The 24,419-nt window shown below is 41.0% G+C and overlaps 2 protein-coding genes across 8 annotated transcripts in view; both read left to right on the top strand.

Annotated features, from left to right (window-relative positions):
* The first annotated feature begins 6,901 nt into the window (after positions 1–6,901).
* Positions 6,902–17,616, top strand: Wnt2 (Wnt oncogene analog 2). Of its 2 annotated transcripts, none has more exons than XM_017172349.3 (5): positions 6,902–8,042; positions 16,172–16,384; positions 16,532–16,821; positions 16,897–17,084; positions 17,143–17,616. In XM_017172349.3, exons 2-5 carry the CDS (start codon positions 16,192–16,194, stop codon positions 17,453–17,455), a joined length of 984 nt encoding a protein of 327 aa, XP_017027838.1. In that variant the 5' UTR covers positions 6,902–8,042; positions 16,172–16,191; the 3' UTR covers positions 17,456–17,616. The 2 variants fall into 2 exon arrangements, with proteins under 2 accessions (XP_017027838.1, XP_017027837.1); XM_017172348.3 differs by having other exon boundaries at positions 16,167–16,384; positions 17,143–17,615.
* A 992-nt stretch (positions 17,617–18,608) lies between these two features.
* brp (ELKS/RAB6-interacting/CAST family member bruchpilot) overlaps positions 18,609–24,419 on the top strand; it is a 39,511-nt gene continuing 33,700 nt past the window's right edge. For all 6 annotated transcript variants that reach the window (XM_070283931.1, XM_017172043.3, XM_070283932.1 and 3 more), the window contains exons 1-3: positions 18,609–18,674; positions 19,933–20,495; positions 23,082–23,502. In XM_070283931.1, the coding sequence (XP_070140032.1) occupies positions 23,367–23,502 (136 nt within the window). In that variant the 5' untranslated portion in view covers positions 18,609–18,674; positions 19,933–20,495; positions 23,082–23,366. The remainder of the gene's footprint in view (positions 18,675–19,932; positions 20,496–23,081; positions 23,503–24,419) is intronic.

The following is a 24,419-nucleotide window of genomic DNA, read 5'->3' as shown; positions in this document are numbered from 1 at the left end:
GAGCCGGAGCCTTTCCGCTTTTCCAGCTCAATTTACACTTGTTTATGGGCAATCGCATGCTGTTTAGTCCACAGAAAAAATCATTTTCCGAATGCGATTTTCTCGCTCCTCGGGCCTGATCGCTTCACTGGCTGTCGTCTGGTCGTTGTTTGGCTGCTTGACATTCGGACTGTCAGCGGCGGAAGCTGCTGCTGCTCCGCTGCCCCGGTGGGTAATGTGAAACCAAGCGTTGCCCTCCGTTAGCGCTTTCCAGCCACAACAATAAACCGAAAGCAATTCTCCTCTCTTTCTCTCCAGTTTTTTATTGTATTTTTGGTAAAGAGTCCGTTGTTTAGTTGGAATTTTCGGGCTATTCATGATTGTTTCAGTGCTTTGCTTGTATGTTTTTTGTGTGTTTTATATATTATTTTATGGTCATTGAGTGAGGCTGCCACTGTGCTGGAGTGGCGTAAGCCGTAAGGGCAAAGGTAGCCAATAAAATCTGAATGGCTTCTATTTTTTTGTAGGTTCTCATTTCATTTCATTTAATAGGCTTGTTTTAACAAAATGTGAAGAATGTAAGGAAACTCAATCACAATAAAATTAAAAATTAATTACACAAACAAAAGACTTGAACAAAAAACTTGACCTAAATACGGCATATGTCGGAAGTTGTTTATCTAGATATTTACATATTTTTTAGTTTCTTGGATCACAGGAAAAGGGAAATATATAAAATAAGATAGGGAAGGCAGAAATAGACAAGAAAATAACTTTAATAAACCTGAATTCTTTATTTTTAAAATACAATAAAGTTATATACATTTTAAAGAATTTTTTGATCGTTTTTATGATGGTAAAACACAGTTTTATAAACTCTTTAAAAATTCAGATCTTGAAGTAACCTACAGAAAACAAGAAAGGAAGCTAACTTCGACACGCCGAAGTTTGTATACCCTTGCAGATTGCAATTGGATCACTAAGAATCGAGCCATTCTGGTTAAATAATTGAAATTATTCGAATTGAATTTCATGCATTTTTGACTGAGTTGTGAACCTTTGAAAATTAGTTTCTTGCTCATTTTTGTTTAAACAATTATTTAAAAATTACAGGTAAGTATTAAAGCAAAACTAAGTAGGCAGTTTTGTTAAGCTTAGAATAACCAACTTAGAACAACTTTCCGAAATGAATTTCATGCATTTTTGACTGAGTTATGAACCTTTGAAAATTAGTTATTTTCCCCAAAAATAAATCGCACCATTTTTGCAAAAATATGTAAGGGGTACCATCATTAAAATTCTAAAAAATTGAGAAAAAATGAAATTGAAAAGAACCCTAAACGTAGCATGCAGTTTTGTTAGGCTTAGAACAGGCAACTCAGAACAGCTTTCCGAATTGAATTTCATGCACTTTTGGCTGAGTTATGAACCTGAAATTAGTCCGAAAAATTATCAAAATAAATCGGAGGATCAGGACGAGGAGGATAATTTAAACAGGCTCAATGGAAGGGCATTCTTGCGGTGGAAAATGAAAGAAACAAAGCAAAATATCTAGATGCGCATCACTGACAGTTAGTGAAATGGCATTTTGTCCCAATAATGCAAAATAGCTAGATGAGCATCACTGATGAAGATGAGCATCACTGATGAAGATGAGAATCACTGATGCAGATGAGCATCACTGATGCAGATGAGCATCACTGATGAAGATGAGAATCACTGATGCAGATGAGCATCACTGATGCAGATGAGCATCACTGATGCAGATGAGCATCACTGATGCAGATGAGCATCACTGATGCAGATGAGCATCACAGATGCAGATGAGCATCACTGATGAAGATGAGCATCACTGATGCATGTGAGCAAAATTTTTTATTCGATTTGGCCGCTTTCCAACCTGGGGTAACAGGCGAATAGAAACCAGCAGCAAGCATCTGAAAACTGGTATAAACTGTTATAAAAACATTTGGGCAAAAATAATATTTGGTATAAACTGTTATATTTCATTTTATGCATTTATACCTATTTGTTGCCGACAACAACAGCTTATGGCAACAACAACCTTTTTACAACAACATCCCTACAGCAGCCCATACAAATTTCTGAAATTTTCCATGCAAATTGCCCGTTTCCCAAATTGGGGTAACAGGCGAACAGAAACCAGCAGCAAGCAACTGAAAACTGGTATAAACTGTTATAAAAAGTCCAAGTTTCGAACCATTGATCTTGAAGTAAGCGAAGACTCAAACCAGATGTGACCATATTGTAAATTTTTTGGCTAAAATGTTGCTTAAATGCACCTGGGCACACTGAAACTGACTTTGCATCAGTGATGCTCATCTATCTATTTTGTCCCAATAAAGATATATAGCTAGATGAGCATCACTGCCATTAAGCCTGATATATTGCCCCCCAATATTGCAAAATAGCTACATGAGCATCACTGATGCAAAGTCTGATTTTATAGCCTCCCAATATTGCAATATAGCTAGATGAGCATCACTGATGGAGATGAGCATCACTGATGCAAATGAGAAAATTTTTCCATTCGATTTGGCCGCTTTCCAAACTGGGGTAACAGGCGAACAGAAACCAGCAGCAAGCTACTGAAAACTGGTATAAACTGTTATAAAAACTTTTGGGCAAAAGTATTAATTGGTATAAACTGTTATATTTCATTTTATGCATTTATACCTATTTGTTGCCGACAATAACAGCTTGATGGCAACAACAACTCCTTTACAACAACATCCCTGCAGCAGCCCATACAAATTTCTGAAATTTTCCAAGCAAATTGCCCGTTTCCCAAATTGGGGTAACAGGCGAACAGAAATCAGCAGCAAGCAACTGAAAACTGGTATAAACTGTTATAAAAAGCCCAAGTTTCAAACCATTTAGGAGCCTGAGCAAGTTAGCGGAGACTCAAACCTTTTGAATCCAAATTTAGATGTTATTTTACAACTGCACCTGGGCATACTGAAACTGATCGTCGTTAAATTTAAATTCAAATTTTGCAGTTAAATTCAAATTAAAATTTGGCAGTTAAATTCAAATTCAAATTTGGCAGTTAAAATATTTAAAAAAAAATAAAAAATTCTTAAATAAAAATAAAAAAATCTGAAAAAAATGTTAAAAATTCAGAAAAAAAAGGTTTTTAATTTAGATTTAGCTTTCAAAATAATTAGACTTTTCCCCAAATAATCCCAAATCAATGCTGCCTTCCGAAAAAAATTGCACATTGATTTCACCATCTTTTATTTATTCATATTTGTGTGTTCCATCAATTACATTTACATATTTAAATTGCATTTATAAATATTTTAATTATCTTCTCCTGCTGCAGGCTTTCATATAGCCCGGAGCCAAGATCCTTTTTAGTGAGAAAACTTTTGTCAAACGCTGAAATCATAATTTCTACATTAAGTTAAACATTTTGTTTTAACATTTTTTCATTTTCTTTAAAAGTTAAACGTTTGATAAGAATATAACAAAATTCCTAATAAATTACCTAATAAAATAATCTTCACTAAATAAAAATATATATAATTTGCCTAAGGTCCTCTACAATTTAAGGGTATAATTAATGAAAATATTATAATTATAATAAAATTATTTATTTATTTATTTATATAGGAATATTAAAATTCGGTTATCTCAAACCTTACCTTTACCTTCGACCAAATTGGGCGTCTCTTTGATTAATATGCTTTGTAATTATTCTGAAATTAAGAAGGATTATTTAACCACACAAGCATCGAACTTTAATTACTTTTCCCAATTTATGACTGATCTTGGGGAATTTCTGCCAGAGTTTCCTGTAAACAACGATTTTTCTTCAGAAACAACGATTTTATTGAGTGTTAACAGGGCTGTTAAATCTTTGCAATGACTTGAAAGGTAAGGAAAATAATAACAAAAAAAAAACATTTTCCGACTTTAAGCAGCGTTGTTTTAATTGCTCTTAAATCTCCAAAGGTGGCAGGAACTCTTACATGCATTAAGACAATTGGCTTCCCCTCCCGCTGCGACACCCACAAGCCTCGTGAGCGTGACAACAATGTTGCAGCGACATTTTCACGCTGCTGCTGCTGCTGGTGCTGCTAATCAGCGATCGATTGGCTGCCATAAAGAGACTTTGGAGGGGCCATAAAACAATTATCTGGAATTTAAAACTCTTGGCACACAATAAACTAAGCCGTACTCGTAGGTACTTGTGTCTGCAATCTGGGTCAGGCCAAAACTGTGAGCGGCATTATGGGTATTTACCTCGATCGGAGGAGACAGGCCGGTGACGACACTTGCCGATAATTGACGTTAACCATTATTGGGATTAACAGCGCATCATTCTAGCTGGCTGGCTGGCAGAGTGAGTCAGGCCCTCGAAACTGACTAAGATCGGGTAAAAAAAAAACAACAATGGCTGTTCAATTGTTTTCGAGCCTGAGCCGCGGGCAGGGGCACCTGTTTATTGTTAGCTGTCAGCGCTTTCCACCAAACTGTTTAAATTAACTTAATTGCATTTAATAGGCTGCCATCGAGTGTTACTCCAACTGCACTAAACACACACATCTTGTAGCCCGTCAAGGCAGATACTGGTCCGGTCGTGAGAAGTGAGCCTGTCTGGCGGCCTGCCCAGGAATTAGCATAAATGACATATCAATTAAGACGACACACGTATCCGAGAAATGCATTAGATGGCCGGCCTTAGCTTTGCCTCCTTCTTGGCTACCGTTTTTGTGGAGGGAGAGGAGGAACTACTTCAAGCTTGGTTGTTTGGCAAAAAATAAAAAATGAACAAATTTCCCAACTGGTCAAGAGGCGGACTGTAAATAACTGTCGATAAATCATTTTGAACAAATGTTCAAAAACAATTTGTAAAACTCCAAAACGCCAAACTGCAGCAATAGCGCCTCTGTTGTAGTTGAAGTTGAAGCCGAAGTCAACACACAACAAGTTATAAATTTGCAAAAAAGCCACAAAACACACATTTGTAGCCGCACTTTGATGAACATGATTTGTGTTTTGTTCGACACGCTGACAAATCGCCGAATGCAGACGCGGGAGCATGAAGATACATCTCTGATCGGTTGGCTTAGGCTCATCCTCCTCAGTTGGAGAAGCCTCACCGTTTAGGCCAAAAACCATTCTCGACCAGGGAAACAACACGACTTTTACCCACATAATTGATTTGATTGCCGACGAAAGTTGTTTTTCCCCCAAAAAAGGCCCGACCAACGTCAAATTGAGGTCTCCGTCATTATCATTCATTCAGCGAGGAGCCCAAGTCACGTGCAGGATCGCCAATTGGCCATCCTCACCACTGGCAGAGACTGCCTCTTCCCAAGTTTATCCCTATATATTTTTTAATCGAAAACCTTCAACAAACGGTTCCCAATTTAGTGCCAAAATTTTTTTAAGCTTTTGTTACAAAATTAAAAGAGATTAGTATGTTTTTCTAGACGCATTATAAATTTTAATATTTATTTTTCAAATGATTTAGCTATTCCTCTTTATTTCGGGAAAATCGGCAATGAAATACTATTTAATTTAATTTTAAAAAATCAACTTTAATTTTCTTTAAATCCTTACATTTTTTGTATATTTTTTAGTTTTTAATTATAGTTAGTATGCATATAATTAACGTTTAATCACTTGAAGTAGGCCTGTTGCATCCAGCCTCATCGAACAGGGCTTTGCAACTTGTTTGGGAGTAGCAACACGTTCGCAGCAAACTATGTAAGTCAAGCTCAAACTTCGGTTGCAACTTGGGGTTGCAGTTCGATTGTCCTGTTGGAACGAAGAAGTTTTTTGAAGGGTTTATTTGTCTGAATTTATCAAAATTTTCTGTTTAATTTAAATTTGTTCATATTTTTAGCTAAATAAGACTGTGTGAGTTTGCCATGTCCATATTCCTCTTATTTGTAACCCCTTTCAAAAATTTATAAATTTGTACATTGTTTTAAACATATTTTTCTTAAGTTATATTTTAATTATTTCGAATATTTATGATCTTTGGCTTTTTTTGTAATTCTACGTCTCAAGAAGACTGAAAAATTTGGCAATCTTTAAATCTATTGTATATGTAATTTTTTACCAAATAAAAGCTTAAAATTATTATAACTAGTTAAAAACATGAATTTTAATTCGGAAAGCTGTGCTTGCATACTGAATTAAAAATTAAAATGTAACTATTTTAATAATTTTAAGCAATTCTAATAATATAACTCCTTTTAAAAATTGTGTACGTTTTTTTCTTTAGTCAGACAGGGCTAGATCGACTCGGCTGTTGATGATGATCAATAATATATATGATTTATAAGCTTGAAAATAACTCTTTCACTGTGTTGCAAACTTCTGACTAAAATAAGAATACCCTCTAAAGGTATACAAATTGAGAAAGTAAAGGATTTTAGTATTCCTTCTAAATACATACCTAATCAGTTAGTATAGGAACAGCACAGAATATAACAGTTAGTACAGAATAGTACGGTTTCTGTGTACAAAACAGTTGGAACTCATCCTGCTTAGTTGTAGGCCTTGGCTTCCTTGTTAGTTGAAGAATTTGTTTATAAAGGATCGTTAATACTTAAGATGTGCATCGTCTCTAGAATTGTAATTTCCTTAAGATAAATAGTTTTTTACATTAAATATCTAATTACAATAACAAGTTAATAATCTTTGCTACCCATAAGTAAAGGCGAAAGATTTATTTGACAACTGAAGAGAAGCCCTTTTCATTATTGTTTTAATCTTCTTCAAAAATATTTCCTACACTCAGCAGACCCAGAAGAAACCTCTTTAACCACCAGTTAAAATCCCATCGAACCCCAACATGTTCGACATATGCCACTGGGGAGCTGCTTGGCAAGTGAATAGTTTTGTTTTTTCGGTTTTTGCTCAGTTCTTATACAAACCTCGCGCTTGAAAGTCGGAGTGATCAGGTGCCAGTGTCCAGAAAACCCAGTGTCGATCGATCGCGCGACTCCTTGAAAACCCAAAAAGCGTTTGTCGGCTCGCCTTGGCTCTTTAATTGCGTCACTAATGAGCTGCATTTATGTTAATCTCCGCGCCCGGGACGTCTAAGCGCTGCACGATCCAAAGATCTCTGGGATTGGGGATCGATCCCATCTCCATATCTCCATCTCGGTCGGCGTTCGGCACTTCTTTTGCTTTTCTTTTTTGGTAGTTTTCACCTGCTGAGCCGTTTATGGGTATTGCCGCAATTCCGTTGTGACAGTCGGAGGCGCTTTATCATAAATTAAAAAATCGTGTAGTTGCCGAGGGACGGACAACTGACCCATCGGACGGACATTCTCATACCCCGCCCCCACAGAAAAAAAAAACTTGGATTCCCACTGATGGATGATGATGCCGCTGATGGCAGTTTCGGGTCTGAGTTATGGCCGGGCCAAGTCCGGAGATTTGCATGAATGAAACGCACGCGCTGATAAACGACCCAAAGCTGAAGCTAAAGCTGGACCCGAAGCTGGCCATCTCCGCCGCCTGGTGATCCGATCTCGCGATGACTTAATTGAAACGCCGCTGGCCGAACCGTAGCAGAAGGTGTTAATTAGCATACGAACAAATGGACAAAAACTCTGTTGTATTTTTGTTGTAGTTTTTTTTTTCGTATCGTACGCCCGAGTATTTTCGGTTTCGGTCACTTACTGAGTGCTGCCGTCTGCGCTTTTCGGTTCATTAATAACAACAAAACGGATCACAAAAGCCTCTGCTAACTTTACCAATAGAAGAAGAGTTTCCCTTGGTCTGGGTTCGTCTCGCATGGCATCGGTTTATGGGTAAACAGTCAGCCCTTTGGAATAGTGGAAATCGGAGACGGAGACGTAGACTGGCGGGGCAGCAGCATTATTATTTGTGCAAAGCTCAGCGAAAGGAAATTAAGCCTCGAACGTATTGAGACTTTTAGTGCGAATAGAATATGATGATAGTGGCCAGCTGCTGGTGGGCTCGTATTCGTGTTGTGTGCCGCGGATTTGCATCGTCATGTGGAAAATACATAACAAGCTCTTAATCTACATACTCTGGATTATGGAAATAAGGTATAGTAGCCCCATAAACGTTTCATGAACATTAACTTTAACGGCCCAATGAACGAACGAACGAACAGTTATGCCTAGCACTGCTGGAGTTTGGGTTGGGTTTTTCCAGCATTTTCCCAGCACTTTCCTGTGGCGGTTCCCCTTGGTTTTTCTGTTGTTGTTGTTGTATTTTTTACCTTTTATCGCTGACAGATCTGCACGAGTTGACAACTCTTTCGCTTCGCTTCGAATTTCGATCTGTGTTTGCCTTCGTGTTCCTCTACGAGTTAGCTATATCAGGCACATCGCCGGACACGATCGCTAATTTTTATCTCTAGAGCCACGGCGCGATGTATGTTAAATCCTTATCGAACGCCCAAACAGTAACCGCCTCGGTGGTAGTATCTCCTCTACATCCCCGTGTATTCTATAGTTGGCGCTGTGGGCCACTGGCAGTCGGGCAAAACAGGGGAAAAGCGCTGGAAAAAATCTCATTAAAATTGGCAATTAAATGGCAGGCAGCAACTAAAACACAAAACTGACAGAAAGACAGCAGTCTCTCATCGCGGCCGAGTGCCATTTGTACGGCGGCGAATCAAGCGGGGAAAGCACCGAGAAAAAAATGAGATTAATTATGATTTCTAGATTCCAAGGATGCATTTAGTATTCTATTATTTGTGTTGGATATTTGCTATCTTCTGGGAAATATTTAAAAATTAATTAAAATATATTTAGAAGCTTCAAAAAGGTCCTGAAATACTCCAAGATTTCCTTCGTAAGTAGGGGAAAAAGGTTCTTGGGTATATTTTCTGTGCACCTGTCAACTTTCTAGGTTAAAGGGTCAAAGAAAGGTTTATGGGAATATTCCTTTACACCTGTACAATTTCGAGATATATTTTACAATTAAAGAAGCCAAAGCTACTTCTTATTTCTCTAACTGTATCTAAAACCACGGCTAAAATCGGATTCAGGATAAAGAGGTGTGGGGGCCTGGGGGGAGGAGCAACGACAACTGGAAATCAATTTTTGCCATAAACTCATCAACATTGCCTTGTGTATAGAGTTGCCGTGTGTGTGTGTGTGTGTGTGTGTGTCAGTGCTATCTAATTGCCTTGATGCAGTTGCAGTTGCAATAAGTTGAGTGTATCTTAAAGATACGCGGCCGCAACTTGATGGGGTAAAAGGAGGCCTACCTCTGTTTCTCTCTCTCCTTTATTTCTCTGTCAGTGGGCTGGTCTGTCAGTGGGCAGATCTCCAACCAAAACCGAACCTGAACTTAACCGAAAAACAAAAAAATAAAAAAAGGAAACCCAGCAAGAAGCTTCAAAGGGTCTTAACCCAGAAATGCTTAGCTCGTGTAATTGAGGTTACTGCAATTTTAAAGCGCATGCCCCGGCACAGGAAACCAGCTGCATCCTCCAGATACAGATGCATCTCCTCGTGCTCGCACTCGTGCTCTTACATGGACAATTGGAACGCATGAACGTGCAGACAAACGCTCAAATTGCGATCAAGATCACTCTGCGCCAGTTGAGCCAGCATTTACAAGCCCAAAATGGCATAAACTCTTGCCGGTTGCCAGTTGCCAGTTGCCAGTCGCCAAGCGGCCAGGTTTCCACGTTTCCTCGTTTCCCAGGCCAACCTGCACGGCCAACTCTGTGCGGGAGCCGTCGCCTCGCCTGGCATCGGTACGGTGGTCGAGGAATCTCTTGTTTTTTTTTCAGCTCCATTCCCGGCCTGACCGGCATTGTGGCTCTTACCACTCAGTTTTTTTTTGTTTGTGGCTGCGGCTATGGATGAGTGATCGACTGCAAACCTCAAAGCACAAACAAAACTATCTGCGTTGATCTGTTTGCCAGGGCGCGCGATGGCTATAACGATGTTGATGGTGACGGCAAGGGCGAGAGCGATCCAAGCTGGCCAACTGCCTGACTGGCTAACTGCCTGAGTGGCCATTCGACCACTTGGTCTCTGCCAATTGTCCATGACGAACGATCCGTTTTGGCTTTTACCTGTTACATGGACGCGGCATGCGTACACTGAGAGAAAGACTCGAGCAATTTGGGAAATTAGAGATAAAAAACAAATAAAAAATAGGACTTTAGATAAATATCAAGGTGTAATAAATATTTATAACGTCCATAGAACACAAGGGGTCTCTTTAGCATGTTCGCCGTGTAGCACTTAAATTGCTTTAAAATTCCCAACAGGTTCTAGCTGAAAGCTGTTAAAGTATTTCCGTAAAATGCTCAAGTTCGACACTAGTAAGAAAGTTACTAGTTAGATCTATATTTTCCCAAAGTCTGCCAAAAATATGTTTCAATCATACAAAACATTTATTCATATAAAAGAAAATTCAAAATTTCTATATCCTTTGAATGATTCACTCCAACTTTTCTCTCAGTGCCTGTACATATGTCTTTCTCTGGTCAATTACGTCGTCGTTTTTGTGGCCAGGATGGCCAGCAATTGTTGCTGTTGCCGTTTGTCTGAGCGTGGCAGCGACATTTTTCTTGGCCATGACCATGGTCTGCTCCGCTCCAGTGCTCCTCCTTCTGCTCCTCCTCCTGCTCCTCTTCCTCCTACTACTTCTCCTTCCCTCGTTTCCATGCTCCTCCGTTTGGCCCCCTTGGAATATTTGTATTTTATTGATGGCATGTTGAACAGCCTTTATGGGTTTTCGGTTTGTTCGCTGCCCCTTTCCCTGGGCCACTCCCTCTCTAGCCCCGATACCGGCCCCGCCCACTTTACATGCAGCTGGAGGAGAGCAAAGCTGTTTTATCAGCTCGCACACGGAACTTTCAAATGCCCCGAAAAGCGAGGGGAGGCGAGGAACCCCACGAGCATTCTCCTGGACCAACGCATTGTTTTGGTCGGATTAAAGCGCCTTTGTTGCTTCCGCCTCCAATTGGCGCTTGGCAAACTGGAGATGGAGGTGGAGTTGGAGTTGGCCAAAGGAGACGGAGGAGAGCATGAGGCGGAGCAGGGTCCGCGGAGGGCCATGAACATGTCAGCAAGGCATGTAATTACCAGACGGAGCGCCGGCCATATATATCTGCCTGCTATTGGAGGCGCTACCGGTCAGATCGCCACAGAGCCAAGTCCAGGGAATAAAACCTAAGGAACTTGATGCTAGAAGGTCGTGAACTAAGAGATACTTATTACTTTGGATGGGAGATATTTTAGATATTATAAAAGTATAATATTTGATTTGTAAGATTATTGATTGCTTAAAGAATCTAAGTAATATGTTAAGTAGGTAGTTTGTTCTTAGTCTCTTGAAGCTTTCAGGAATATATTATTTAGAAAAACATTAAAGTAATTGTTTATACCATACACTTTATAGTTTATAAACAAAATGCTTTCTTTCTTTTAACTTTCAATTAAAAAATATAATAGTTCTCTGTAGGTTTTATAAAAGTCCGTATAGCAAAGGTTTTCTTACTGGCAACTTTCAAGAGATATATTTCTAGTCATTCATTTTATTAAAAAAATATTTACAGTTTTTTATAGTTTAATTATAGTTTATTAATTAAGGCTTTCTTCTTTTTATTTTCAATTAACAAGTATATATTATACCCATTTCCTCTCCAATTACTGGGTATAAATAGCCAAAGCCGCCTGCGCAGCGGTGGGTCGAAACTATTTGGCCGACTAGATTCGCACAATTATGACAGGGCCCTAGACTTAGGCTTCAGGCTATATATACACCTATATATACCTATATATATATACATACAGTTCCCTGATCGCCAGTGGGTCCAGTGGAGAGCGCTGGCTGCTGCCGCTACGCCTGCGCGTGAAAATATTAAACTCATATTTTTATGAGGCTCCAAAGTGCGCATTAAGTCAGCATTTCTTGTGGCTTTTTTGCTGCTGTGGCTGCTTCTGGTTTGAGGCTTGTTATTGGAGTCGGAGTCGAAGTCGAAGGGGGCAGCATTTATGCTGCATTAGTGGCCCCGGCTTGGCTGCCGTTGAATTATGCACCCGGCTTAATCCATTTTTAATGAGTCTGCCGCGTTGTCGTGGCAAATATTTTTGTGCAAATTAGTGGCCTGTGAGGAATCACCAATTTGTCCGACGGCAGAAGCCATAAGACTGTCAATGGAACTAGTTTCGCATTTTGTAAATGCCAAGCCAGGCTCTACTATTTTGCAGGGGAGTCTCTTCCAGGGGCAGACACAGAGGCAGAGGCGGAAGCGGTATCAAGTTCATGGCAGGTCCTTGCTCTCACGCAGCATAAAGGGTCACGAACACAATCCCGATATAGAACCTGAGATAAAAACAACAAAAAGTAAAGCAGTCCAAGGACTATGAGCAAAAAAAAAAAGGGGGACTCTAAACAAAGCGCGAATCAAGCACACGTGACTCGAGCTGTTGAAGATTCTGAGGGATCATGAAGAGGTTTTTGGAAAGGGTTCTACAGAGAGCAAAATTATGGTCAACTTTTCTCAGAAGATCTAGAGAAGGATCAAAGGATCATGGGGAACTTGTAAAGGTTTCTTAAGGAAACAAAGTCTATTAGAAAGTCCAGATATAGAATTGTATTAGCTTACATTTCAACATAAACTAGCTAAACTTAAATTGGGTTTGTTACTGAAATTCCAACTGCCAATCACTATTTAAAATCGGTTAACAAATAACCTAAACCTTATTGTTAATATGTTACTCTAAATTTTAGACCAATTTAAATGAGTTTTCGTCAGTGTACTGGAACTGAAATGTGTTCTGGTAATGGCGATGATGATGATGAAATTGTCGGCGTTGACATGCAACAGGCAACCGGCAACCGGGGCAACCGACTGAGGGGCGGGCCAAGCGACAAATTAAATAAAGCAGCTAAAAACAAAAGGGTTGCGAGGAGATGGAGATGGCTGCCTTGATTGCGTTTGAGTTTTGGAGTACGGGGGAATACAGAGGAGGAGTATGTGAGGTGTATCAAGGTGCGGGGTGGCTTGACGGTCACGCTGAACGAACGCACGTAAAAGCTATTGACTGACTGACTGGATGACTGAAAGACTAAACAACTGACTGACTGACTGCCTGGCTGACTGACAGAGCGGATGCTCCCAACTGCTGACAGATCGATCGCGTATTTCGGGCCAAGTCCAGAGTTGAAGGTTTGCCTTGCGGTCGCCTTCCTTCCCTTCCTTGTGGACCTATTAAACGAGCCTAATTATTAGTTTTACCACCAATTTCGACGTCGAGTCGGGTTTGAGCCATGTTAACAGCGTGTTCAACAAGCCAGCAACAAGGCAGCAAAGCGATCGCATATCGCCAATCGACGATCACCGATCAAGCGAGGGTTTTTCAAGCTCATGTCTTCGTGCTCCTCTGCGGTTGGTAAAATGTGTAATTTCTGTAAATTGATTTAATTGCTGCGTTTAAGAGTGCCTCGCCAACTGAAGCTGAAGCTCAAGATGGAGCTCAAGTTGAAGCTGGAGTTTGAATTTAACTTGGAGCTGGAGTTGCAGTTGGAGACACTCGAGTGGCAGCTAGCGAAAGCCACTTACATTTGTTTATACACGGCAAAGAAGTTGAGTTTAGTTTGGAAAATATTTAAGATATATGAAGATGTTATCCTTGGGCTTTTAGAGTTTAAAAAACGTTACTATATCTGCCATAGCTTACTAAATTAATTAAAATTGTATAGCACATATTTACAGCTTATATTTAGCAGATTAACTTAACTTCAATTGGTACAAAATAGTACTCCTTTTCAAATGTTATTCTTGGGGTCTTATCTCTTTAATCCATTTATAAATCTTATATGTATGTACGTATCAAAAGGTAGAATTTTCTTAAAAAATAATGTATATATATTCCTTTTTAATATAAATTCTAACCAAAAAGGAAATTAATTAAGCTAAAACACCCATATTTTCCCCTGTGCAACCATGTGGCCTGGCAATTGAAGTTTATGTTAAATTTGGAGTTAACGTTGCAGTTGCCCACCCGTGCGCCAGTTGTTTGGCCCGGGGATGTGTTTCTTTGGCTCTTTCCTTTGGCTTTTATTTCTATTTTGTTGGCCCAGACTATGGACCAAAAATCGATCGATCGCATGATTATTGCCGCAGCTGTTTGATGCTGATTGGTTTGGCAGCCGCAACTCGACAGGTTAGACAGCCGACACGTCTCTTGCAGGGGAAGTGGGTGAGAGTGGGCGGCAGGTGGGAGGCGCCGCTCAAATAGAGGGCGAGAGAGAGAGAGAGCTACAGCAGAAATTGGCAATTTGCAACTCATTGTCAAAACTCATTAATCCCATTTGCCATTTTCGACTGCTGGCATTAATTTCGCCATTTAACCCGACAACTCAACTGAAGCCGAAAACGAAGCTCAAGTCGAAGTCAAAGCTGAGACTGAGACTGAGACTGAGTCTGAGACTGAAGTAAACGCGACTTGATTGGACACTCCAGCCAGTCACGACGGATGGCCAAGCTTCTCCATCTGCATCTCCGTAATTATGGCTAATAATACGGCTGGCGGCTGGGATTTGACTAAAACTGACAGTACAACGCCCAAGCCCACAGCCACCTGCCATAGATATGATGTTACAGGGGAAAAAATCTACAAGTTTAAATAATTTGAGGAATTTATTTTTAAGTATTTAAAATGAATTAAAAATGAGGCTAATATAATGATCTATTAAATCAAAATATATATTAAAAACCAAAACCCAAACAAATATTGAATTCAAGTTGCAATTAGTATTTTGTTACATATTTAATAAAAATGGGATATTCTTTAATAAATTCAAATATTTAACAAGAAAGAAAGCTACCCTTTCAGGTAACAATTAAAATATATCATAACTAAGCCAAAAATGCATTAATTTCGATTCGGAAAGCAGTTTTGTGTTAGTTTTTATTAATTTAAAAAAACTGCATTCCAAATTTAATATTTTAAGAGATCAAAATTTTTGGCCATTTTTGCTAATTTTAATGATTTAATTTATCAAATTTCGCAAAAATGGCCAAAAAATCGATTTCTTCCTGACATATCTAGAAAGATTCGCCTGTTGATGCTGATCAAGAATATATATGGTTTATAGGGCCGAAAATGATTCCTTGACTTAGAAAAATATTATTTTGTATTATAAAATCGGATTTTTTATATTAAAAATATCATAACTCGGCCAAAAGAGCATTAATTTTAAATCGGAAAACTGTTCTGTGCAAGAGTTTCTACAGTTAATAAATCTGCACACTTCATTTTAAAATTTTGAAAATTCAATTTTTTATCAAAATCAAAAATTTTAATGATGTAACCCCTTGTAAAATTTTGCAAAAATGGCCAAAAAATCGATTTCTTCTTGGCATATCTAGAAAGATTCCCCTGTTGATGCTGATCAAGAATATATATACTTTATAGGGTCGGAAAGGTCTCCTTCACTGCGTTGCAAACTTCTGACTGAAAATATAATACCCTCCAAGGGTATAAAAAGTTGTTTAAGACAAAGAAAACTTACTTCGTTTAGCCGAAGTCTGTATACCCTTCAGTTTGCAGTGGGATATGTACATATACCATATGACCTTTTGGCAATCACTTGCTTTTTGGGATTCTTATTCCCTCAAGAAAACCGTAAATATTTTCATCCCTCAAATCCAGCTGACATGGCGACTTGTTTATTGGTACGAAATTGATTCCTTTATTATGTAAAAAACTTCTAACTGAAAGTATAATTTTTGCAAGGGATTATTTATTATTTATTTTACCCTTTCATTACAAATAAAAATCCCTCAAATTGTATAATGGAAAAATATATAATTTTATTATTTTTCCCTGTGCGTCAGACAACTGCGAGGCATTAATCTTGGCCAGACCCGATTCGGTGCTTTTGTGTGTTGGATTGGCTGAGATCCGGAGCCAGAGCTTGGAGCTGGTGGTGGCTCGTGGCTAGGCTTCAGCTCCCTCCAATGGCAAACGAAATGGAAATGCATTCAGCCAACCCAAAAAGAGCCGGCGGCATTTGCTGTGCACGACTTTTTAGCCATTGCCAATCGAACGATCGATCGGGCTCCAGATCAGCGCCATCGATCGGCATTTGTTTCTTGTTTATTTATTTATTTATTTAGTATTTATATAGCGTTTGTGTCGCTCCATGAGCTGTTATTTATGGTTCTGTTCGATTTGCCTTCTTGTCAGATTAGTGTCCAGCTTTACATCCGCCATGCTCTGCGGCCGGATACCGGGCCTGACGCTCGGCCAGCGTCACATGTGCGGCGAGATGCCAGAAGCCCTGATCGCCCTGGGCGAGGGCCACCAGCTGGGCGCCCAGGAGTGCCAGCAGCAGTTCCGTGGACACCGCTGGAACTGTTCCAAGGTGTGGCAGGCCAATGTCTTTGCCCATGTTATACCCACAGGTGAGTGTGCATCTCTTTGCCAAGTCTCAAAAGAAACGCCCTCGCAGAATAATCTCAAAAAACATTAATTTTATTAGAGAGAGATTCCTCTGTGTTCGATTTTATTTGCTGAATGTACTTACAAATTTATTTCCCGATCCTCTCTAGCTTCGCGTGAGGCAGCCTACACCTATGCGATAGCCAGCGCCGGAGCTGCTTATGCGGTGACTGCCGCCTGTGCCCGCGGCAACATCTCCACCTGCGGCTGCGATGTGCGTCACAAGTCTGCGCCAGCTGCTTCAGGCGGAGGAGCGCCCGACGAGCCCTGGAAATGGGGCGGTTGCTCTGCAGATGTGGACTTTGGGATGCGGTATGCGCGAAGATTCATGGATGCCCGGGAACTAGAGCGCGATGCCCGCACCCTGATGAATCTGCACAACAATCGGGCGGGGAGAACGGTGCGTATGAGTAACCTTTTAGGTGCTACTTTATTTTGTAATTAATAATTAAAATTTAAAAAATATATATTTTAGCTGGTAAAGAAGATGCTGCGCACGGACTGCAAGTGCCATGGCGTCAGCGGGTCCTGCGTGATGAAGACCTGCTGGAAGAGCCTGCCGCCCTTTCGCCTGATTGGCGACAAGCTCATGACAAAGTATCAAAAAGCCAAAACTGTTCAAGCCGTCAAAGGCAAACGTGGACTGAGATTAGTATTAAGCAGGTGAGAACAAGCTGAGATTAAAGATAAGAGGAACCTTTAATATCTTAATCCTTCACAGAAAGAAGCATACCGGTGCCGCTCGTGCCCAGAAACCGGTTCTCGACTGGCCCAAGCGCATGGAGCTGGTGTATCTGGAGGCTTCGCCCAACTACTGCGAACGCAGCCTTCAGTCGGGCAGCCAGGGGACTGGCGGTAGGATTTGCCAGCGGAATGGCCATGGTCCTGGCAGCTGTGACCTGCTCTGCTGCGGACGTGGCCACAACACACAGCACATCCGGCGGAGCAGGCAATGTCACTGCCAGTTTCGTTGGTGCTGTGAGGTCAAGTGCGAGGAGTGCGACGAGAGCTACGAGGAGTTCACCTGTAAATAGACGGGAAAGGGGCCAGGCTGCCGCTATTGCTAGGGGGGCTATGTCATAGGAAATGCGTTACTTAAGTATTATGAGAAATGTATTACACTCACAAACACAAATGACACCACCATAAACACACACACATATATACAAACACACACATTCCAGAATAAAGAGTAACAAGTTAACAATCACAAACAAAAAAGGATTTTATTATAAAATTATATGGAAAATTTAGATGGAGACATTTTTTAGCTAAATTTTGTGTAAATAGTATTCATTAGAATCACAAGGCGAGACGATTTAGCCATGTTTATCTGTCTGCTTGCTCGATTTTCCCTATAATACCATAGATAACAAAGACTATAAGAGTTGGAGGTACTATGATAATAGATAGAGGTAATCATGGTATATGATAATTTCGAATTTTAATACCATTATGTTGCTGAACCTGTGCAATATCGCTGTGCTGCCGACATGTTGCAAGTGTAGCTCTACATGTTTCTAGCCACATTTGCTTAGAAACCTTTCATTAAGCATTTTGTCATGTTAACCTAATGTTTTTATAAATATGAGCTTTATAAGATTAAGACGGTTGCATTGTTTAAGTTAAAATTTTAAAAGAAAAACGAACGCAGATCAAATTAGTAGAGACCAAACTTAGTCAAAGGAATACATTTAAAAATTGTATGAAATATATTTCAGATCTAAAAAAAGACTGGCTATAAGGAGATAGAAAATCTCCTGCTTTTATAAACAAAACATAAACTTGTCTACTTAATAATTTTCCAGCTGGTAAAACCGCAGCATACCTTTGAGGGCCGTTTAAATAGTTGGCGCGCAGCATTGCCAGAATGAAATTATTATTTTAGCCACAACGTAAGTCTCTATTTTCTCAGGAAGCGCAACGCAATGCGCTGGCTTCATATGTATTTTGGCATTGGAATTCCGGATTCCGAAATCCGGAGTCCGGAATCCATTAAGTTGGCCTGGCAGCTCGCAACGAAATGCCAGCACTTGCCGAACTGCGCGAGCGCCAAAATGAAAATTCATTGATTGCAATCGCCAGAGCTCTCTCTGGAGGAAGGAGGAGAGAAAAGCCCGGAAAACTCACCACTAGCAACGACTATATCAGCGACTGGCTCGCACGAGCGGCGCTCAGTTCTTTGAGGGTAGTTAGTTGGACAACGGCGTTGCCGAAAACGGGCCACCCAGCTGCCGCACAATACATTTTTGGGTTAGGAACACACATACACATACCAACACCCTCTCGCATTCCCACACACTCTCACACTCACACAGTATATGTATCTCGGGCTGAGAAATGTATAAGGCCAAGCAAAAAAATTCAACTTAATTGCATTCGCAGCGGCGGCGAAAAGTGAAGAATAGTTAGAGGCAGCGCGTGAAAATTCCATTGACTCGCAGAAACCACATTAAATAAATAAATTGTACTAGCTACCTATAATAGTGTGTGTATCGGTGTGACTGTGTGTGCGGGTGTGCGAGTGAGCCAGTGAGTGAGTGTGCGTGAGTGGCAGCAATAGCGCTAGAGGCAGCTCCCTGGATACAGAAAAGTGATTTCCTGCAAAATGTGCTGCGAAAAATGCTGAAAAGCCGAAAAGTGCATAAAATAAAGGGTCCATTTAATCTACAGTTGTGTGAACCGAACATAGAGTTAATCCTTAACCCTTAACCCTTGATGATAAAAGCCTATACATGCACACAGACACACACACCTACGTATGTGGTGTGGCTGTCAATCAAAAGGAGTAATCTGCCCCACTAAACGCTGCCTATCGATTGGGGCGAAGGAACGGAAAAATTATTATAAATTGCTTCAACCTACATATAAGCCATGCGAGATACCTATACGTATATGTGTGTATATACACACACGGGCACACACACACACTCATACGCATACCCTTACAGCAGAGACATTAAGTTTGAAAAGCCATAAGCTGTATAACAGAGCCTAGAGCCGAGCGAATGAAGTGGCAGAAGGTGGTGCCAGCATAATGCTGGGCCACCCTAGGCCACCCTTAAGACCCTCCCCCTTTCTCCCCGTTACGTTGCGCCTGACGTTGTCCGTTGAGCATGGAGCATGGAGCGTGGAGCGTAACTCGTGCGTAGAACGCTCTCCACTCTCCTTTCTGCACTCTGCACTCCATTTTTCGGAGCACTCTTCAAACTCCCTATCTACTCTCTGCCTTCCGGCGCATCTGTGTGGGTGAACAAGTGCCAGAGTGTGTGCGTGTGTAAGTGTGAGTGTGCCTCGAATGTGTGTCAGTGGCTTTTTCCTACGCTGTAGCGAGTTCGGAATATAAAAAACAACCGCCTCGTTGGGCACGAAGCCACGAAGCCAAACCACTCGAAACTCGGAGGAGTGAAAAAAACTGAATGAATACTTTAATTAGTTTAGCAACAAAAGCTCAAGCGGTCGCTAATTATCGTAATCCTCCTCCAACCTTTTTTAAACTTTTGAAACACAGCCATGTACATAAAAACAAACCCCGTTTAAATCATACACAAGATGCAATTAGCCAGCGACCACGACACGCCACGCCACGACATTACCACCAAAGTCAACAAACTAACTAAAGCCTAACTAAGTGTCATCAACTGAATTAGTGCAAGTAGCAGCAAGCAGCGAGCAGCGAGCAGCGGCGGCGAGCGACAAGCTAACCGGAATCTAAAACGGAAACGGAAATGCCCATTGAGCCGCCTGACAGCACTAGCAGCGGCAGCAGCAGCGACAACAAATATTGCAATCAAGCCAAGCAACAAATCGCCCACACACACATGTAGTTGCAGTGCAAGTGCCTCAGTGTGTGTGTGTGTGTATGAGTGCGCGCGCGAGTGTGTGAGAGGGAGGCGCAGCAAATTGTTGCGGCTCTGAAAAGCCGGAAGCGGAAGTGGCAGGTTAGGATAAGGCGGCAAACGAAGGAGCATCATTAGCAAGAGGAGCAGCGCCTGGAGATAGATTATAAAAATTTCATTCTCCCGCAAATCGTTAACGAAAAATCATTCAAAATTCATCGCCTAAGCAAAGCGGGTGAGCTATTTAACACACATTACGTATACGTAACACTCACACCCAGTCACAGACACAGACACAGACACAGACACTCACCCACACACACACACACGCATATAAAAAGAAGTTCAATTTGTGATGTGAACCGTAAGCAATATTGATTTCTGATTTGTGCGTACATGTATATATATATAAGCCTTGTGTAACAGGAGCTGCCATAATTTAACCGTAATCAGTTATGAGTAATCTGTTCATTGTGCCTGCGGTATGAATTAACTTCCAGTACCCCTGTAACCCCCCTGTAACCCCCCTCCTTCCTTTCTTTTTGTGTGATTTCTTTAATACTTTTCTCCTGTGACTCTGTATACAATTATTATTTATCGCGATTCCCTGATTGCCTAGTCTTAGTTGGAGTCCTAGTTTAACCCCTAGTTTAGTCTGTAATTTTAGACTTTTTTAGAGTATACTACCCATACGCCCTGTACGGCTCTCAATCAATCAATCAAACGGATTGGCAAGCAATTTGGAAACTCATAATTAGATATTTCCGAAGGGGGAAGTAGATTTTTTGGGCAGGCTTGAACGCATTGAATGTATCCTCGCGAATGCTCGCATGATTTGACAGTTTTTCTTTTACATTTCCCATTTTCCCTATACATATATATATGTATATATTTTTTTATTATTTCGGGGGGTTTGTGCCACCCGGTTTGCGTGTCAATGCTGCGGTGTTTGCCTTTATTATTTATTTCTTTCGGTTGTTATTTGAGTTGCCTGCTCTAATTTTAGATCAGTCAAATAAGTTTTATTGATTTCAAATTTTAACCTTATTTTACATGTGCCTCTGCCTCGTTTGTGTGTGTGTGTGTGTGAGTGTGGGTGCAAGAAAAGAAAACGCCGCCAATCCATACATTGGGCCAGTGGTAACAACAAAATACGGCAAAAATATTTTACGATGACGCTATTGTTGTGAGCAAAGAGTGGGCAGCAGAGATGCCACGCATTTGCGCACAACCCGCCGTGGTGAGTTCGCTCTCCGGCTTTTCTCTGAGGTTTTCTCCTAGGCTTTCTCCTAGGTTTTCTCCTAGGCTTACTCCTAGGCCTTCTCTTTACGCTTACCTCTCTCTTTTTCTGGGTGGCTATTCAACATGTTTGTTTTGGGGTGGAGCAAAGCAGATAGTTTGATAAGATGGCTCCTGGTCAGCATTCCTACTCGGTGCCGTCATCCAGTTCTGGCTCAGACTCAGTCTCCGGTCTCCAGCTCGGTCTCCGGTTCGGTCTCCTTCCCTGGTTCGACCTCCTTCTCCCTTAAGTATGCAGCTCAAAGTGCAATCTATCTGGGCTTCCTCTTTTGCCCATGTATATATAGAACATCGCTATGTTTGCCCAGCAAAGTGCAGTGCTTGGGGCTCCCTAATGGCATGGCGATGTAATCGAATCTGGGCCTGATATTTTATGGCCTGTCTGCCATATCCTGACCTCATCTGCTGGCACTTCCTACTTCTTCTACTTTTTTCTGTTGTTTTCTTTTTTTTTTTTTCTTCTTTTTTTGTGTCACAGCCAGAGATTCGCTAACGGAGTCTGCCGGCTTGTGAATGTGAATGGGCTTCCGGCTTGCTGATTCGTTTATGCTTTCATTTGAGCCGCTGCAGCTGGTGCTGCCGTTGATATCCGCACTCTTGGCCCATTCAGGCAGGCACTGTCACCGTTCCATTGCGTCTTATCGCCATGCCGCCTTGTTTATGCGGGCAGCTTAATTGCAATTTGCTATTCATGACATTCACAGCCATATTTCAAATCTTGAGTAAGGCCCTTGGGGAAATGGTAAAAGTAAAGCAGTCTGTGGCATACAAGTTCAAGTAAAACATGAATATTTAATAGATTACTTTAGAGAAATTTAATTCTGAAGTACATACCATTGAAGCAAGCTTTACTTTACTTACATACAAAATATTTCTTACTTAAAAAGTAAGTACAGAAATTATGTCTTGAGAGAAGGTTCTTGGTATTTAAAATCTTCTTGGGAAGTTCTTTAATATTTTCATTATGCCTTTAATAAGGCTGTCAAAGCCTTTTCTTGCCTATTTTAAAGGCAAAGTTTTGAATACATTATTAGAAACGACACCTCACTTTGCAGCGGCATAAACTCCTACCTGCGGCACTCTTTGAGGGTGGACGTAGAAGTAGCAGCTGAGTCTGAGACTTCTTTTCTTTTGCAACCGTAGAGAGGCAACCGCTCAAGTGGCAATTTGCATGCGATTTGTTGCCGTCGTGGAGCTCGAATTTGCATAGAGCCGCCGTAATGCAATGCTCAGCGAGATGTATTCGCCAGCTCTCTTCCTGCCCCTGTCCGTGTGTCTGTTTATGGTATTTGTTTATGCGCTTATGGGCCTGGTAGTGGGACAGCTTCTGGCTGAGATTTAGGTAAAAAGGTTAAGGATATGCAAGATGAGCGGGCCAATTTAAATGCAAAGACGGAAGCCTGCCACGGGGCGTATGCGTAATGTAATATATTGTCTCTAGCCAGAGTAACTCGCAGATTGTGTGCCATTGTACTATTTGTGTGTATGTTTTTCGTTCTCTTTTCAATTCTTTCACTTGCAGATGCCGCACAAGATCGAGAGAGAGAGAGAGAAAGAGAGATAAAGAGAGAGAGAGAGAGAGAGGGAGTCGCGAATAGATCAATCAATCAATCAATCAAAACCGTGCATATCAACCGAGAAGCCCGAAATCAAAGTTCAACGTTGCATTTAAGCGAACGGCCTCGCCAAGCAGCACACTCTCTCTTACCCATATCCCTGGGTTAATCCTCCTCCTAACCAAAGTCGAAATCGAAGTCGGATTCAGAGTCGAAGTCGGAGTTTGCATGCCGCGGATGAGCCGCGGATTATGTCACGTGACGATTATAATCCAGTAACTAGCTCTGGTGTGCGCAGTCCGGGTCGCGTGCGGCGGCTCCAGGAATTGCCGACGGTCGATCGATCACCATCCCGGGACTACGGCGCGCCACGCGGAAGTCCTTTAGGTGAATGAAACCTCCATCCCGATTTACCGATTAACCGATCAATAGTTGCTAACGGAGCTAGTCCAAGCATAATCCGAGCACAAACGTAGTCCAAATCAGCACCCAGAATCGTTTGTGCGAGAGATCATTTGAAAATCCCGATTATTTTTCGATTATTTTCGATTAATTCGATCAATTGGCTATGCTTTTTCCTGATTTCGTATATCGAACTACTAACCCCAAGCTGTCTTTGAGCAGTTGTCATTTCAAAATTCTCTTAAAAAAAGATTCGCAAAGAAAAAACTCGCCCAAATTCGCTAAAAATTCATTATGCAAAATTATCGCTTCTGTTCTGAGATTTGTATATCGCTCGCTAGCTCTCTAACTTGTACCGCCATAACCATAGTATAACCATTTTCATTTCGTACTATTTGTAGTCGACTCAACTAATGCAATTTCTAACTAAACTCTATTATTTCTGTCTAACATCACACGCATGCGCATGGTACATAAATTTGATTTCATTTCATTTTTCACTATGATTCAATTCTCATTTATTTCATTTTCATTTACCTTTTTTTCTATCATTTCCGTTTCCGTTTCGCTTCACTCATCTTGCGAATCTCTACCGCCGACTCTTTCACTCTTTTCATTTCAATTAACCCACACAAACGACCCTCGACACTCCTTGCCACAAACACATGCAAATTGGATTCCTTGCGGGGAATGGAATTCAATTGAATGGAATTGAATTGGTTGGGAATAGAAACAGGAGCAGAAGCAGAAGCAGCAGCAGGAGCTACAGCTGCTGGAAAATTGCATTAGAGAGCAGGACACATGGACCACAGCTGAGCCAGTTGGGCCCCAGCCGAAAGGAAAACCACAGCGGAAAAGCGTGCACCTTGAACTGACAACGCAGTGTAACTTTGCCGCGAGCA

This window comes from Drosophila kikkawai, chromosome 2R (genome assembly GCF_030179895.1).
Source record: "Drosophila kikkawai strain 14028-0561.14 chromosome 2R, DkikHiC1v2, whole genome shotgun sequence".
NCBI classification, from domain to species: Eukaryota; Metazoa; Arthropoda; class Insecta; order Diptera; family Drosophilidae; genus Drosophila; species Drosophila kikkawai.
The sequence above is the reverse complement of the archived record's forward strand: the minus strand, read 5'-3'. Positions and strand labels throughout refer to the sequence as shown.